General features: G+C 31.2%; 2 protein-coding genes across 3 annotated transcripts; both read left to right on the top strand.

The window, feature by feature from the left end:
• Nucleotides 1-2724: 2724 nt before the first annotated feature.
• On the top strand, nt 2725-5761 carry LOC118048045 (uncharacterized). Its single transcript, XM_035057561.2, has 6 exons — nt 2725-2949; nt 3031-3100; nt 3175-3280; nt 4127-4225; nt 4312-4449; nt 4528-5761. The coding sequence occupies exons 1-6, from the start codon at nt 2814-2816 to the stop codon at nt 5680-5682; spliced, it is 1704 nt and encodes a 567-aa protein (XP_034913452.1). The 5' UTR covers nt 2725-2813; the 3' UTR covers nt 5683-5761.
• A 6950-nt stretch (nt 5762-12711) lies between these two features.
• Nucleotides 12712-15470, top strand: LOC118048046 (large ribosomal subunit protein mL101 (rPPR4)). 2 transcript variants are annotated; one of them, XM_035057563.2, is made up of 3 exons: nt 12712-12936; nt 13428-13640; nt 14063-15470. In XM_035057563.2, exon 3 carries the CDS (start codon nt 14075-14077, stop codon nt 15305-15307), a length of 1233 nt encoding a protein of 410 aa, XP_034913454.1. In that variant the 5' UTR covers nt 12712-12936; nt 13428-13640; nt 14063-14074; the 3' UTR covers nt 15308-15470. The 2 variants fall into 2 exon arrangements, with proteins under 2 accessions (XP_034913454.1, XP_034913453.1); XM_035057562.2 differs by having other exon boundaries at nt 13403-13640.
• The last annotated feature ends 201 nt before the right edge of the window (nt 15471-15671 follow it).

Here is a 15671-nt window from a genome sequence, read left to right as displayed (position 1 = left end):
TGTTTCAGATAGAGTATAGAAAGGAAAATATGTTTCTTATGTATATTAAAAAGTGTTTAGTTGCAAGGTATTTGTACATGTTTTTAGATATGAAAGTTCTAATCTTAACATCAAGACTAAGTAATTTGTTTTATTGGGCTCTAAAGATGGTAAGTTTGGTTATAGGTTAAGGGATCCAAAAGAGAAGAAAGTTGTTAGAGGTAGATATATAGTATTTTTTGAAGATCAAACCATTAAAGACTTTTAATAAAAGGATAATATAGAATTTACTATTTTTGTTCCTACTAATTTGGATTCAAGACTTACTCCACAATTACCTTTGATGCTTTTTAATCATAAAGGAGATAAAAATGATGATAATGATAGGTTTTCCTTTTAATCCATTAGTTAATGATCCTTAGCCAGCTACTAATGATGATGATGATATTATTCATAAACATGTTATTAAAAAAGCTTTAGATGAGTCATAGTTGAGAAGGTCCACTAGACCATATATTCTCCTCGTAAGTATATGTTGGTTACTAATGGGGGAGAGTTAAAAATGTTTTGATGAAGTTATGTCACATAAAAAGAGAAAAGAATAGCTAAAAGCCATACAAGAAAAGATGAAATCCTTGCACGAGAACAATAATTTCAAGTTAATAAAGTTTTCTAAAGGCAAGAAAGCACTCAAAAATAAATGAATGTTCAAGTTGAAAATTAAAGAAAATTGCTCACAACCAAAGTATAAGGCAAGATTGGTTATGAAAGGTTTTGGTTAAAAAAAGGGTATTGACTTAAAGAAATATTTTCACTTATGGTTAAGATGTTTTCAATCCAAGTTATGCTTGATTTAACTGCTAGTTTGAATCTTGAAGTTAAATAACTTGATATGAAAATTACTTTTCTCCATGGTGACTTAGATGAGGAGATTTACATGGAGTAGCTTAAAGAGTTTGAAGTGAAAGGCAAAGAGCAACTAGTTTTTAAGTTGAAGAAGAGTTTGTGTGGGTTGAAGCAAGTTTTAATGTAGTGGTACAAGAAGTTTGATTCTTTTTTGATAGAGCATGGTTATGGCAGTGCCACTTTTGATCATTATGTGTTTATAAAAAGATTTTCTAATGGTAACCTTATTGTTTTCACCTATTGATTATGATGCTAAAAAGATCTAGAGCTTGAATGGAAAGTCAAGCAAGTCTTTTTCAATGAAATACTTAGGACCAGTAAAATAAATTTTTAGCATGAAGATTACTTGTAATAAAAAGAATGAGAAACTTTGGTTATCTCAAAAGAGAAATGTTCAAAAGGTATTTAAAAGATTCAACATGAGTAAGTCCAAACCTATTTGTTCTCTATTTGCAAGTCACTTTCAACTAATTTTTAAATAATTTTCTTTAAGTGATGAAGAAATAAATGAGATAAAGAAGGTTCATTATATATCTACAATTGATTGCTTAATGTATGCCATAGTTTTCATAAGGCCAAATAAAACTCATGTTATTGGTATAGTTAGTTGATTCCTCTCCAATCCTAGCAAAGAACATTGGTTAATAATGAAATGGATACTTGTGTATCTCACAACACTTCTAGTTTGAGTTTATATTTGATAATGGTAAACATATGCTAGTGGATGCACAAATACATATATATGGTTGATGATTTTAATTCTAGAAAGTTTATATCAAGGTATCTAATGACTTTTGCAAGGGGCAATTTCATGGAAATCAAGGTTATAAATGTGTTGCATTACCCATTACAGAAGCTAATTACATTACTCTTACAAAAGAGGGTAAAAGTTGAACTTGACTTAATGCAAATGAACTTTGTGTTGCATTTTGATATATAAAGTGCAATCCATCTTAGTAAGCATTTTATTTTTCACTCTCAATCAAAATAATTTGAGGTTAGATACCAATGGATATAAAATGCTATAAAGATGAAGTATTTTGTTGTTGAGAAGATCCATACCAATGATAATGTATCAGATATAATCACCAAGCTTCTATCGAAAGAGAAGTTTTAGTTTTATAAAAGACAAGTGGACTTGGTAAAGCCCACCAAATTAAAGCTTATAAAATAATTGTTGTTATAGTGAATTCCTCACATGGTGTGTGAGGGGGAGATTTTTTATGGGTATCACACCATTTAAAGAGGATCACACCATTATAAAGGAAGTAAAAAAGGCTTATCATATATACAAGGGCTATCTCTATTTTATTTAAGGTCATACTAACAAACAAAAAGAAAGAAAGAAAGAAAGAAAAGGAGAGCTTAAACATTGGTAGCTTGAGCAGACAGTTAAATTTTGTATTGATAACTTATTTATCATTGTATCGAGCAAAAACTTTGATAATATATTATAAATATATAGCTCTTCATTTTGTATGATTGGGTTGAAAATTAAAAGTGTTTAAATTGGTTGTTCTATTATAAAATGAGGTTATCAATTTTGCCAGTATTTCTCTGAACTCCTTTTATTTCATCTTATTGTATTTTAAAAAAAGGTTATTTAAAAAGATTTAAATATTGTAACCATTAGTTTTAATTAAAAAAAAAATACTTTATAATCTTACTATTTGTAAAAGTGGAAGTTTTTAGATAGATTACAGATTTGTTATTTTTTCCACATCAAGCTTTCAAATAAAAAAAAATTGATATTGATTTGTGTGATTGATTGGTTAGTTTTATTTTATTAATTGTTTGATTCTATTTTAATTACATAAAAAGAAAACAAAAAATAGAACTTGTAGATTATAAAAGGTTATGAACAAAAACCCACGGAAACCAAACCAAAACCGGAAAAAAAAGAGAGAAGAGAACCTGCAAATCGCGAAATGGCACAAGCCGCGAGGCTCAATCTTCGAATGCAAAAGGAGCTCAAGCTCCTCCTGACCGACCCTCCACCCGGCGCATCCTTTCCTTTTCTCTCCACCGACTCCGATTTCTCCTCTTTGTCAGCTATCGACGCCCGTAAGTTAATTATCGTTATATAACCAATCGAAAATCTCAAAAATTTGAGTTATCCATTGACCAAATTTTTTGTTAGGGCAGAGATTGAAGGGCCCGAAGGGAGTGTATATGCTAAGGGGATTTTCAGCATTAAGATTCAAATACCCGATAGGTATTATTTGCATTTATGTCTTGTAATTTAGAATTCTGATGGTTTTTAATTTTTCTTTTTTAAAAAACTTTTAGGTACCCATTTCAGCCTCCAGGTGTGACCTTTGCCACGCCAATCTATCACCCTAATATCGATAACGGAGGTCGAATTTGCCTTGACATTCTTAATCTTCCCCCGAAGGTGACACACACCTACCCACACCCCCTAATTCTTTTATTTTCCTTTCTTTTCTGTTTTCTCTTTTGTCGAAAGTGAAAGTTTGTTTTTGGTTTCCTAGAAATATATAATTCTCTGAGCATGATCGCTTTGTGTTGTTTTCTGGGATATTTTTTTGTATATATAAAAATGAGGATAGATTGACAAATTCTACTGCTAATCACTATTATTAATGGGTTTTTTTTTTTTTTCAAGAATTAAATCTAATGTTTCTACTTTGAATGGACTTTATGTTAAATAAAATGTGAATTAATCTAAAGTAATATCTCAAGTTGCTTGCTTCTAGTTATTGATTCTGTAATTTTACCATTTTGACAAGGTCGGTTGTTCTTCCCGCTTGTTACAACTACTTGTGCTGATATTTTATAAAAATTTTCCTGTATTTTGGGCTGAAAGTATGTACTCCCGTGGCTTCCCATTTTTCATGGAAATCGGCAAGAAGTTGGCCTGTAAAGTCAGTTGTTGGTCCATTGGTTTGAATTAACTCTTAAAGCGTAAAGGTTCCAATCAAGTTTTTCACGGTCCCTTTTGCCATTATTGTAGCTTTGGTATGAACTATGAAGAACAGTGATCTGGAGGATATTTGTCAAGAAAACTGAACTTTATATTTCTTGGGCAGTGACAAGTGTCCAATTATTGTACTGTTAGACAAATCATGGATGGCAAGAAATTTCTTGAGGTTTTTTCAATTTATTTGTTTCTTCAACTTTCTTCTTATTTTTGTTATCAATAGGCAATGGATGTCTTAATGAAATTGTAGGGTTTCTCTCAAACCTATTTATAACAAGGTTTGTGTTTGTACACAAGCAGGGTGCATGGCAACCATCATTAAACATTTCAACAGTGCTAACAAGCATAGGATTGTTGCTGTGTGAGCCAAATCCTGATGATGGCCTAATGTGTGAAGCTGTAAGTGGATATGTACACAGATCGATCAGACAGTGATATTGAATAAAATAGTCTCAATTTTCTGATGTGTGGGGATGAATATGCAGAGCAGAGAATACAAATATAACAGGCTGGTGTTTGACCAAAGAGCTCAAGCCATGACTGAGAAATATGCTAAGCCTGGAGCCAATATCGGTAGCTGCAGTACTCAATACATTCAAAGTGACACAAATTCAAGCCCAATGGTAGCATTTGTTTGGTTGTTTTCCCAAATTATTTTTGAAAAATCTGGATCTTTTTGAATTTGTAATTTTTTGCTCTAGGTGGAAATTAAAGGACCAGACAAGGAGTCGACAAATCAAAATAAGGATTTCATTCCTAATCATGAGAAACCAAGTGGGATTGGTGGAAAGCTGTCTCTGGAGTTTGCCACCTCCACTTGTAACAAGGGAAGTGATGGAGATGTGAATAACAAGCGAAATCATGACCTCCTGTTTGACTTCAGAAATCATACAGAAACAAAAGGGGAGGGGGGAGAGTCGATTGTTATGCCTGAAGAGTACAATGTGAAATATGAGAAGCCAAGTGGCATTGGAAAGAAGTTGTCTCTTGAATCCTCTGTTAGATTCCCTGAACACAACACACAGAATATAAACCCAAAGCAATATCAATCCTTCTGTAACCCACAAACTGCTCCCATGACTTCTTTGGATTTGCTAGTGCTGCACGTTGGCAACTGTAAGGAGCAACGACTCCATAAGCAGCATGATAAGATATCAACGTTTGACAGCAAAAGCACAAGCTCAGACAATCTTTGTCAGGTTAGCCATAAGATGCTGTCTGGAGCTTTGGATGCATACCAAACAAATGATGGCATAAATGAGGAAATCCTTGTAACCCCTGAACTATTGCCTTCTCAGTCCCATTCTAATTCAACTCCAGAGACCTTGCTGGTGGCCTCATCCTTCAAACATAATGAACTGCCTTGTAGGGATTCTTTTATTGGAATTGATAATACCACCATCAATGCAAGATGTAATATGCCACCGCTGGTTAGTAAGAAGCTTTGTTTGGGATTTAAAACCTCATCACAGGGACAAGAAAAGGATGACGAAGAGAATATTGTGCCAATTCACGAGCTTCCATTTTCAAATCCTCAAACTGCAAAGAAGACTGGGATTAGCCAGAAACTATCTTTGGGTCCTCTCACTCAATTGCAGGGGAGCAATGAGGATAATAGCAGGTTGCCTTTGCACTCGCAGAACCTCTTTCCAGATACTCTCCAGAAGCAGCAGTCTATCCAACATCAAATTAGGAAAATTGATAAGGGGATTGAGTCCAGTGGGGGAGACTCACCAGTTGCCGAATCAGTAATTGTGCTGGATAGTGAAGACAGTGAAGAGGAAATCAATGGATCAGCAAGGTTTGAGTTGTCATTAGTGAGAAAGTGTATGAAGAAGAGGAAAAGTTGTGCTTGATTACCGAGGGGTGTTTAATAGTGTTGTTTCTGAGAATCTTTTCTTGTTGAAATATATTAAAATAATATTTTTATTAATATATTAATATATCAAAACCATAAAAAATAATTTGAAACAATTATTTTTTAATTTTGTTTTTACAAAACTACAATTCAACCACAGCACTAAACATTTTTTAAATTCTTTACCATAGCACTAAACATCCTCTAGGTTCTACATGTTATCTATTTAGCTTTTAGGGCAACCTCTGTCTAGCTGAAAACCATGATGGAACAGAACTTTGAAGGAATTGACTCAAAATCTGTTTTGCATTTTGTTGATTAAATTCTTGATACTTGGGTTTGCGCATCGTAAGCATGGAAATTTCCTGCAGCAAGTGATGGGAACTTGGAAAGAATGCTGATTGCATCAGCCCTACTCATCTTACATTTACCTGGGATGATTACCATGCGTCCGGCCTCAAATCTAATACTCTGATTTGAGTGGTAGGAATTGTGTGCACGTTGAGAGATGATACCGAGAGATAGAGAGGCCGTAGCTGTTTGTTCTTGCCGTTTTGATTGAAACCAGAAATTAACAGAGAGACACAGTGTCTTTCTCTCTCTCGCTGGACGATTGAGTTGTAGTCGGAGCTGTTGTGTGGAAGTGATGTGCTAGATCTTTAAAGAGGATGTGCCCAAGTCTATACAGTAGTAGCTTTTAGCCATGCAGTTAGTGAAGCTGACAAACCTTTTTCGATTCAGATCTGAAACGGTGTCTTATGCTGAGTTCATCTTCTAATGTTTGCGCTTATAAATGATGTCCGAGTGTGTCCTGCCATATGAATTATTGAAATCATTTATGACAACGCCCTTCACACTGTCAAACCGCCGGATTGATTGAATTTTTTTTATGATTTTTTAAAAATTATTTTTACTGATTTTATTTTTTAAAATTATAATGGTTAAGAATTTAATTTTGTATTTTTTTTTATTTTACCTTTACATGAGGTTATCGTGGTTTACGGGTTTGTCAAGATAATATAGGTTGCCTCGATTTACGAGTTCAGTAGATTGTCTTATTTAATTGAACTTGACTTTTTTTATAGTCTATTTTTTTTCTCATATAATTAAAATTTTTTTTTAAAAAAAATCATGTTATTAAACTTTATAAAATAATAAAATTAAAGAATATGTAGAAATTATTGTTCACCCAATACTCATTTCATTGTGGATTACTATTGCTTTTTTTCTTTTTTTTCAAATATTTTTTCGCCAATTTCATTTTTTAAATTGGAGATTGTTGAGAATTTAGATTTGTAATTTGCTTCTTTTTATTTTTTTCTTTATGAGTTTAGCATGATTTACGGGTTTGGTAAGATAACTCAGGTTGTTCCAGATTACAAGTTTGGTGGGTTATATTTTTTTTTAATTATTATTGATTTTTTATGGTCTATTTTTTTTCTCATATAATTAAAAAAATAGTTTTTTTTTTTTATTAAAGTCATGTTATTAAACTTTATAAAGTAACAAAAATTAAAGGGTGTGAAGAAACTATTGTCCACCCACACACATTGCACTGTTAATGACAATAGTAATCCACAATGTTTTACTTTTTTTTTTATTCTTGAATTTTTGTTATAATTTTTTTTAAAAAAAAAATTATCATTTTTAAATATTGAGATGGTTGAGAATTTGGCTTTATAATTTGTTTCCTTTTATTTTACCTTTCTATGAGGTTAGCATGGTTTGCAAGTTTGCTAAGGTAAATCGGATTGCCCTGGTTTACGAGTTTGATGGATTGTTTTTTTTTAATTGAACTTGATTTTTTTATCATCTATTTTTTTCTCATATAGTTAAAAAAAAAATTATGGACCTATTCACACGTTTGGCTGGGACTTGATTTGCAGGCCAGATAAGTTTAATTTTTTTAAAATTAGTTTTTTTTTTATTTCATTCTTAAATACTGAGTTAATTAGAAATTCAATTTCATAATTGGTTTCACTTCACCTTTTATGAGGTTATCCCAGTCTAAAAAAACCATCGTGATATGGAGTTGGTGTTTGATTTCACCAATCATTTATTTTTGTTATCATATAGTTAAATAAAAAAATAATTTAAAAAAAAAACAAATTATAATCCAAGTGACTCATACGTACTAACTCAACTTACCCGATTTATAGATTTGATGAGTTTACTTACTGATATGATGTTTTTTTTTTATATCTTTTAATTATTTTTAATTTATTATTTTTTAATTTTATCATTTAATAATAAATTTATTAAAAAATATATTGCATTATTAATTTTAAACGAAGGCTTCAAGGTTATCAAAAATATGGTTCCAAGACATAAATTTGAATTATGTTTTCTTTGTTATGTCACAAAGCCTGTAATATATACCTGTCCTCATAATAATGTAACCTAACATGGATAGTTAGGTCTGAATGGCTGATGGGTGGTTCGGTAAAGATTGGAAGTACTTCCCCCACTCTGTTCAAAACTCCTTTTCTTTCCCTAATAATCTCTCACCAAAGCCTTGGTAAGCAAGATATTTATATCTTTAACTTTTTAGTAGATAGTTCAGTAGTAAGAGTTTAGAATCAAAGGTTTTATTTTTTTTTATGGTTTCAAGTTCGAGCCCTGTAGTTGCTAATATAATGGCTACTGGAGACTTATATGGTTGTTAATTTCAAGAGTCGTGAGATTAGTCAAAATGCGCATAAACTCAGTCGAATATCCATGTTAATAAATAAATAAAAAAATTTAACATCTTTAAAAGCTAGCAAGTTCTCTTTTTTTCCCCATTTTTTAAGTAGCCTATGAATTTTCATCTAGTATTAACCAGCTACTTAGCTCGTGATACGCAGCAAACATTTATTCCTATTTTTTTGGCGTATCAAATTTTGTTGAGTGTTACTTGGATGAAATAAAAAACGAAAAATGTTTCAAAATATTGAATATTGTTGGAGTTCATGGAAGAGAATTTGGTGCAAAAGTAGCGTGAAAACGCAATCGAGACAATATAAAGAGCAAAAAGGATAACGGGTTTGATGGGAAACAACAACTTTTGCATTAGATAAGCATAAATCATGCTTTGACATATGTGAACATGAAATGGTCACGAAAAGACAAAAATATAAAAAACCAGAAAGAAACAGATGTCAAAGCATACTTCCTATTAGAAAATTATCAAATACAAATGGAAATATCCATAAAAAAAAAAAAAAAAAACTCAATGGTAAATCTTAGTGATTTTTACCAATGAAATATCTTCTCGCTATTTCTCTTTATATACACAAACAAAAAATTTTCATTTATAAATACAGAGAGAATTACAGTTGAAAATAAATGAATGAAAAAAAATAACATATTATTATAAACAAAATTATTCAAAAAATATTGTTGCTAATAATATTCGGTGAATCTGTCAATTTGTCATTAATATCTAAGTTATAACCTAACATATAACCTCCCTTCTCACACTCCCTCATTTTTTCTTCTTCATTTTTATTCTGCAGAAAACAGTAGATATCACATCTATATTTTATCACAAATTAAGCAAAGCTACCTTTTTTTTTGTAACATATTTTTAAAATATTATTTTTTTGGCATTTTGATGTAGTATATGTAGTTTGTTTATGTGTTTACTTGTTTTATAGCTTTTTCCCATAAAACTATGTTGTATAAATGTATGATTTGTACATGTTAGGGTTTGTTTGAGGTTTTAAAAAAATGTATTTGTCTTTCATCTGATGAAATTGAGTTTGATTTTGTAATTTAGATGTTTTATAATGAAATAAATAATGGCTTATTTAATGAGCACGTTTTATATTTTATCAATTTTATTATTTAAGTTGAAAATTTTGGTAAATTTGGAAGAATTTGAATATTTTTAGAAAATTAATAGTGATTTAAGAGTAATATTAAAATAGATTGAATAAGCTTGAGTTAAACCGGTAATAGCTAATTTGTTGGGTATCAATAATTTATTTAGTTAACATTATTAATTAATACATGTTGTTATCAATATTTTCTATTGGTTTCATATAAGTACTAGATGATTATTATTAGATATATTGAATTTCATCTGAAAGATTGTGCAAGATAAATTATTGTAACGAGGTTGATAGTTTTATTAAATACACACTATCTAATTCAAAAATATTTAGTGAAGATGGTATTAGATGTCAATTTAAGATGTATATAAATAAATAGTTCATCAATCCAAATGTTGTTAGAATGTATTTTTTTTTTTTTTAAAAAAAAAGGTTTACAAAGAACTTCTTATCTTATCCTCAGCATGCTCAATGTAGGAGGAAATACCTAGGGGATCATTCTATGACACCATAGTTTTGGTGCCGCCCTTCAGGTAATTTGTCAATGTTTTATCAACCAAATTTTGTTTAGTGTTCTTGGATTTCTTTTTTCTTGTGTGTGGCTCCGAGTTCACATAAAAGATGTATTGATATTTATATTGATTATAATAAATTCATAAAGAGTTTATATTGATCCTCTCTTTTGATAAGATAATTGTCTTTATTATTCGATTGTTTGATTTTTTTTTCTTTTATTAATTAATAAATAATAAAAATCTTTACCTTAATTATGGTAATAGAAAGGGTAAGGCAGCACAAAATGGATGCTTAGCTTGAAATCTTTCCTTTGAGAACATAACAACACCAACTATTTGTTTTGTTATAAATATAAAATGTTTTGAAGGTTGATGCAACAATAAGTAGAAATTAGTGCATAGTATCATTCTTTTTACTAAAAAAAATAAAAACATTATGGCGATTCACCATTCATATGAACAATGAACCGGCTTAATTTTAAAAAAAAATTCAAACTTTCTTCCAATAATGAAGCACCTAATTTTTTTTAAAAAATTCAAACTTTATATATATATATATATATATATATATATATAAATTCTACCTTTAAAATTATTTTCTTTTGATTTCATCATTCAATATTTTATTAATTTTAAATTGGTTGTCATAATTTGTTTCGGATTTTTTTTTCTATAAAATTATCACAGTCTCCAACAAACATCTTGATATTTGGTTGGTACTCAATTCTACCTTAAAAAATGTTTTCTTTTGATTTTTTCATTCAATATTTTATTAATTTTAAACTGGTTTTCATAATTTATTTCAGTTTTTTTCTATAAAATTATCGCAGTTTCCAACAAATATCTCGATATTTAGTTAGTACTCAATTTTTGTAAGCGTTTATTTTGTTATCATATCATTAAATAATAATAGTTAAAAACAACTTTTTTAAACCTAGTAGAGTCAATGATCCAGGTTAAGGGTTTTGCAAGTTAAGCCGCAAAGCCCAGGCTGATCCACTATACCATCATTTTAATATTAAAAAAAATATCATCTTAAAATCTTTTTGTGGCCAAACAATGCTTTTATCGGCCATCCAGGTTGTCTTTGGACCTGCCAAGTCAATTGAATCATGTAAAGTCAACTTCCATATAGGATAATTTTAAACCATGGTTAAGCTAAAAGTCGGTTTGAGAGGTTTCAAGGCTGACATGTTAGGGTTCAATTTAATAACAATGCAAATAATTTCATTTTCTTTTAATTCAATCTTCTATTTTTTTTCTTTCTTTCGATTGAATATTTGTTTACTTTTTATATTTATTAATTTTTATCATTCAATATTTGATTGATTTTGAACTGATCTTCATAAATTATTTTGATTTGCTTTCTATGATGTTATTATAGTATCAAACAAATGTTTTAATATTTGGTTGGTACTCAATTATGCGAGCGTTTATTGTTGTTATAATATCATTAACTAAAAGACAGTTTTAAAAAATAAAGTTGTTAAACCTATTAGATTCTATTATCGTAGTCGCGAGTTTGGGGGTTAAGTCACGAAGTTTAGATCAATATAATATATTATTGTCTCAATATATATATATATATATATATATATATATATATATATATATATATCGTCTAATTTTTTTAAAAGTCAAACCACATTTTTTATTGGTTAACCAGGTTGTTTTTGGATCCATCAAGTCAACTGAATTATATCAGGACAACTTTCACAAAATTAATTTTAAATTAGAGCTAGATAAGAAGTTAGTTCAAGATAATTCAAAATTTATAAGTTAAGTTAAGTTTAATAAGAATACCAAATAATTTCTTGAGATCTCAATATTTTGTTAAGTTGAAAAAAAATTTATCCAACCCACGAGGGTTAGATTACTAGTTTTTACTATAATAAATTTGAATTTAAATTCTAGTTGATTAGATATGCTAAATGTTTGTCTTTTCTTCAATAAGCAAAGTAAATATGTTGGTATTCTATCAACCTACATGTAAACATTTTTTTCAAGCATGTTATAATAAATTTTCACGACATTAAAATCAAGACATTTTTAAAAGTTCATGAAAATATATAATTTTCAAGAATAGATGCCCTAAATAACTAACTTGTCCAATTTTTTGTGGGTCCCATGGTCAAAACACAGCTGCTGAAGATAACCAAACATCATTTTACTGCATTTAAAAAAAAAAAAAAACAGAAACTAACATAGAGCGGAACACTATCTAAAATGAGACAGTTGATAACTTTGTTACATTGTACAAATATAGGGTAGCTTTGAGAAGACTAAAAGTTTTAAAAAAGAAAAAAAATCCAATTTAGTCTTTAATCTAAATATTTATTCTCAATTGAGTCTTAAACCTGTATAAATTTTATACATTGGGCCTTGAATGTTTTAAAATACTCTCAATCAAATACCTTTGATCTAAAGATATCATTTTAATACATAATATGCACATTAAACAAAAATAATGTTAATTTTATTATTTTTTCCATCAAAGTTGTTTAAAATCGACATTGTTTTAGCGGATAAAATATGTATATTAGACTTAAACTATTAGAAGAAATTGAAGGATGAAACTGAGAAGTATATAAATATTCGGGGCCTAATTGATAAAGGTATATATAGGTTTGGGACTAAATTGAGGTTTTCATAAATAAAATGACTAAAACCTAGTTAATGAAAAGTAAAGAAAACAAATTCACTTACCTTCATTTCCTTAAACCCTAAACAGACCTACACCCACTGTAACTAATTCTCGGTGTATTAAAGCGTCACGCCGGAACTCCACCAACCCAAGCCTGCTTAGCCATCGGCCGTCGTTCTCTTGTTGTAAGAGCCTGACAGTGGCAGCCCATTATTCTATTTATCAAGCTCTGCTTGGATCGACCTTGCTTCGGCTTGAACTTGGGCATACTTTGCAAGGTGAGTGGTAACGGTAAATATGTAACATATTCTTCGTCGTTGAGTCTGCTTATATGAATCGTTCTGTATTTGATTGAATCATAGAGCTAAGTGAGATAAATGTTTGTCAAGTTTCAGAGTGGTTAGAACTAGAAGGAAGTATTAAACATCAGCTTGGACAGTTCTTGAGTAATCATTCAATTTTGACATTTTTTTTTATTTCTTTTCACCTATGCTTTGCTGAATATCATTCTTTGGAATTCAGCTAATTATGCATTTACTGTAGAATTTTTGAGAATTAATTTCCTAGCTGGCTGTTGAAATGAAATTACTCTTCTTTTATTGCCAAATCTCAACAATTGTTTGGGACTTCGACACATTGTGTTATGGAAACTGAATGTGAACAACTTCAGTATGTTTGGCATTTGAGTAACAATGATGATATTTTTATTTGATATCCGTTGTTTCCATTCGGTTATTGTCAAAGATCAAAAAGAATGGTGATGCCACAGTTATATGGGCGGACAAAAAGCGTGACAAAAAGATCAAAGAAATACCTAGAAGAAGCACTGTATGTGAGGCTGTTCAAAGAAGGCAGCTCAGAGGTTAGTGTGAGACAACAGTTAAATCAGTTCCTCAAGAGCTCCAAGCGTGTCTTCAAATGGGAAGTTGGTGACACTATCAAGAAGCTTCGCAGTCGCAACCTTTATTACCCAGCTGTCAAGGTATCCTTCCTCAAACCCCCAATCTTCTTTACCTGTATGCTTGTTATTCTAATTATTCGTTTGTGATATTATGGGTTATGATTGTCTGAATCTAGAAGGTGAAACATGCTGAATTTTATGAACATCTGCGTCCATTTGTCTTTTGCCTTGCAGTTAATCTATGACCATTTGTCTCAAACTAGTGGTATTGTCTGTATCCCCCAATTAAACAATGTTTTACCTTAATTTTTTGCTCTTAATGGATATTAGGTCATAATCATAAATGTGCTACTTTAAATCTCTTAATCATACCCTGCATATTGTATATCATTATTTTTACTTCTTTCATTGTTTACAGATAATCATAAATGTGCTACTTTAAATCTCTTAATCATACCCTGCATATTGTATATCATTATTTTTACTTCTTTCATTGTTTACAGCTATCAGAAACTATGTCTAGTAGGGGCATGAATAAAACAGTTAGTGATCAAGCTATCCATCTTGATCTAGTTGCCAAAACTCGAGGCATACCTGCTGCAGAAAATTACTTCATTGATCTTCCTGAAACATCCAAGAACCTTCAAACATATGGAGCTCTTCTCAACTGTTACTGTAAAGAATTGATGACTGAAGAAGCAGAAGCTCTCATTGAAAAGATGAAGGAACTCAATCTTGGTTTGAGCTCCATGTCTTACAACAGCCTTATGACTCTCTACACAAAAGTGGGTCAGCCCGAAAGGATCCCAGCAATTATACAGGAAATGAAGGCTGACAATGTCAAGCCAGATTCTTACACATACAATGTCTGGATGAGGGCTCTGGCAGCTGTAAATGATATTTCTGGTGTTGAAAGAGTGATAGAAGAGATGAAGAGGGATGGCCGAGTTGCTGCGAATTGGACAACATATAGCAACTTAGCCTCGATTTATGTTGATGCTGGCTATTTTGATAAGGCAGAAAAGGCACTTAAGGAATTGGAGAAGATAAATGCAAACAAAGATCTTTTTGCTTTCCAGTTCCTGATTACTTTGTATGGCCGAACAGGAAAGTTGCTTGAAGTTTATCGAATATGGCGTTCTTTGAGGCTGGCATTTCCTAAAACTGCAAATATAAGCTATCTAAATATGATCCAGGTGCTGGTTAACTTGAAAGATGTACCTGGTGCAGAGAAGTGCTTCAGGGAATGGGAATCTGGGTGCTCAACATATGATATCAGGGTTGCAAATGTTATCATCAGTGCATATGCGAAGGAAGGTTTGGTAGACAAGGCAGAGGAACTCAAGGAAAGGGCCCGCAGGAGAGGAGCCAAACCTAATTCTAAAACCTGGGAAATATTTTGTGATTATTATTTGAAAAACAGGGATGTCAAATTGGCTGTTGATTGTATAGCCAACGCAGTATCTGCTGGTAGAGGGAATGGTCAAAAGTGGGTGCCATCACCTGTGATTGTAGGGTCTTTGATGGCACATTTTGAGCAGCAGAAGGATGTGGATGGTGCAGAAGATCTTATTGAGATTTTGAAGAAGGCTGTAGATGATGTAGCGGTGGAGGTATTTGAGTCATTGATTAGAACGTATGCAGCTGCTGGAAGAAAAAGCCAAATGATGCGTCGCAGATTGAAGATGGAGAATGTGGAAGTGAGTGATGATTGTCAGAAGTTGCTTGAAGCAATATGTGTGGAGTAGTTTTATTTACTGTTTCAGTTTGTTACCATGATATCATGTGTTCTAGAATCAATTTTGAATGGTTTAACTTGCTATATTGTTCTAATAATGAACTGTGGCATCTGCTTCATTTTTTATGGTGTAGATACATCTAGTCAATGATTAAACAAAGTGTTATGCTGTATTAGTAATTTTTTTTGTGCCCGGAATGATAAGACTAATGATTCAGGACTTGGCTGCATTTGCGACATTGTTCAGCCCCAGTGACTTAGCTCTGGTTGATATTCAGGACTCTAATTTCACCCTGCATTATCTTCTTGTTGATGTTAGGCTTGTTCATATAGTACGGGTTTTGAGAGCCAAGAGGTAGAGGATTTTCCGATGG

This window comes from Populus alba, chromosome 6, assembly GCF_005239225.2.
Source record: "Populus alba chromosome 6, ASM523922v2, whole genome shotgun sequence".
Taxonomy (NCBI): domain Eukaryota; kingdom Viridiplantae; phylum Streptophyta; class Magnoliopsida; order Malpighiales; family Salicaceae; genus Populus; species Populus alba.
Note: the sequence above shows the minus strand (reverse complement) of the source record. Positions and strands in the feature narration are given on the sequence as shown.

Coding starts and splice junctions, on each gene's coding strand:
- LOC118048045 (XM_035057561.2), top strand. CDS start 2,814: ATGGCACAAGCCGCGAGGCTCAATCTTCGAATGCAAAAGGAGCTCAAG. Junction 3,101..3,174: donor AAGATTCAAATACCCGATAG/GTATTATTTGCA, acceptor AAAAACTTTTAG/GTACCCATTTCAGCCTCCAG. Junction 4,450..4,527: donor ACACAAATTCAAGCCCAATG/GTAGCATTTGTT, acceptor TTTTTGCTCTAG/GTGGAAATTAAAGGACCAGA.
- LOC118048046 (XM_035057562.2), top strand. CDS start 13,413: ATGGTGATGCCACAGTTATATGGGCGGACAAAAAGCGTGACAAAAAGA. Junction 13,641..14,062: donor TTTATTACCCAGCTGTCAAG/GTATCCTTCCTC, acceptor CATTGTTTACAG/CTATCAGAAACTATGTCTAG.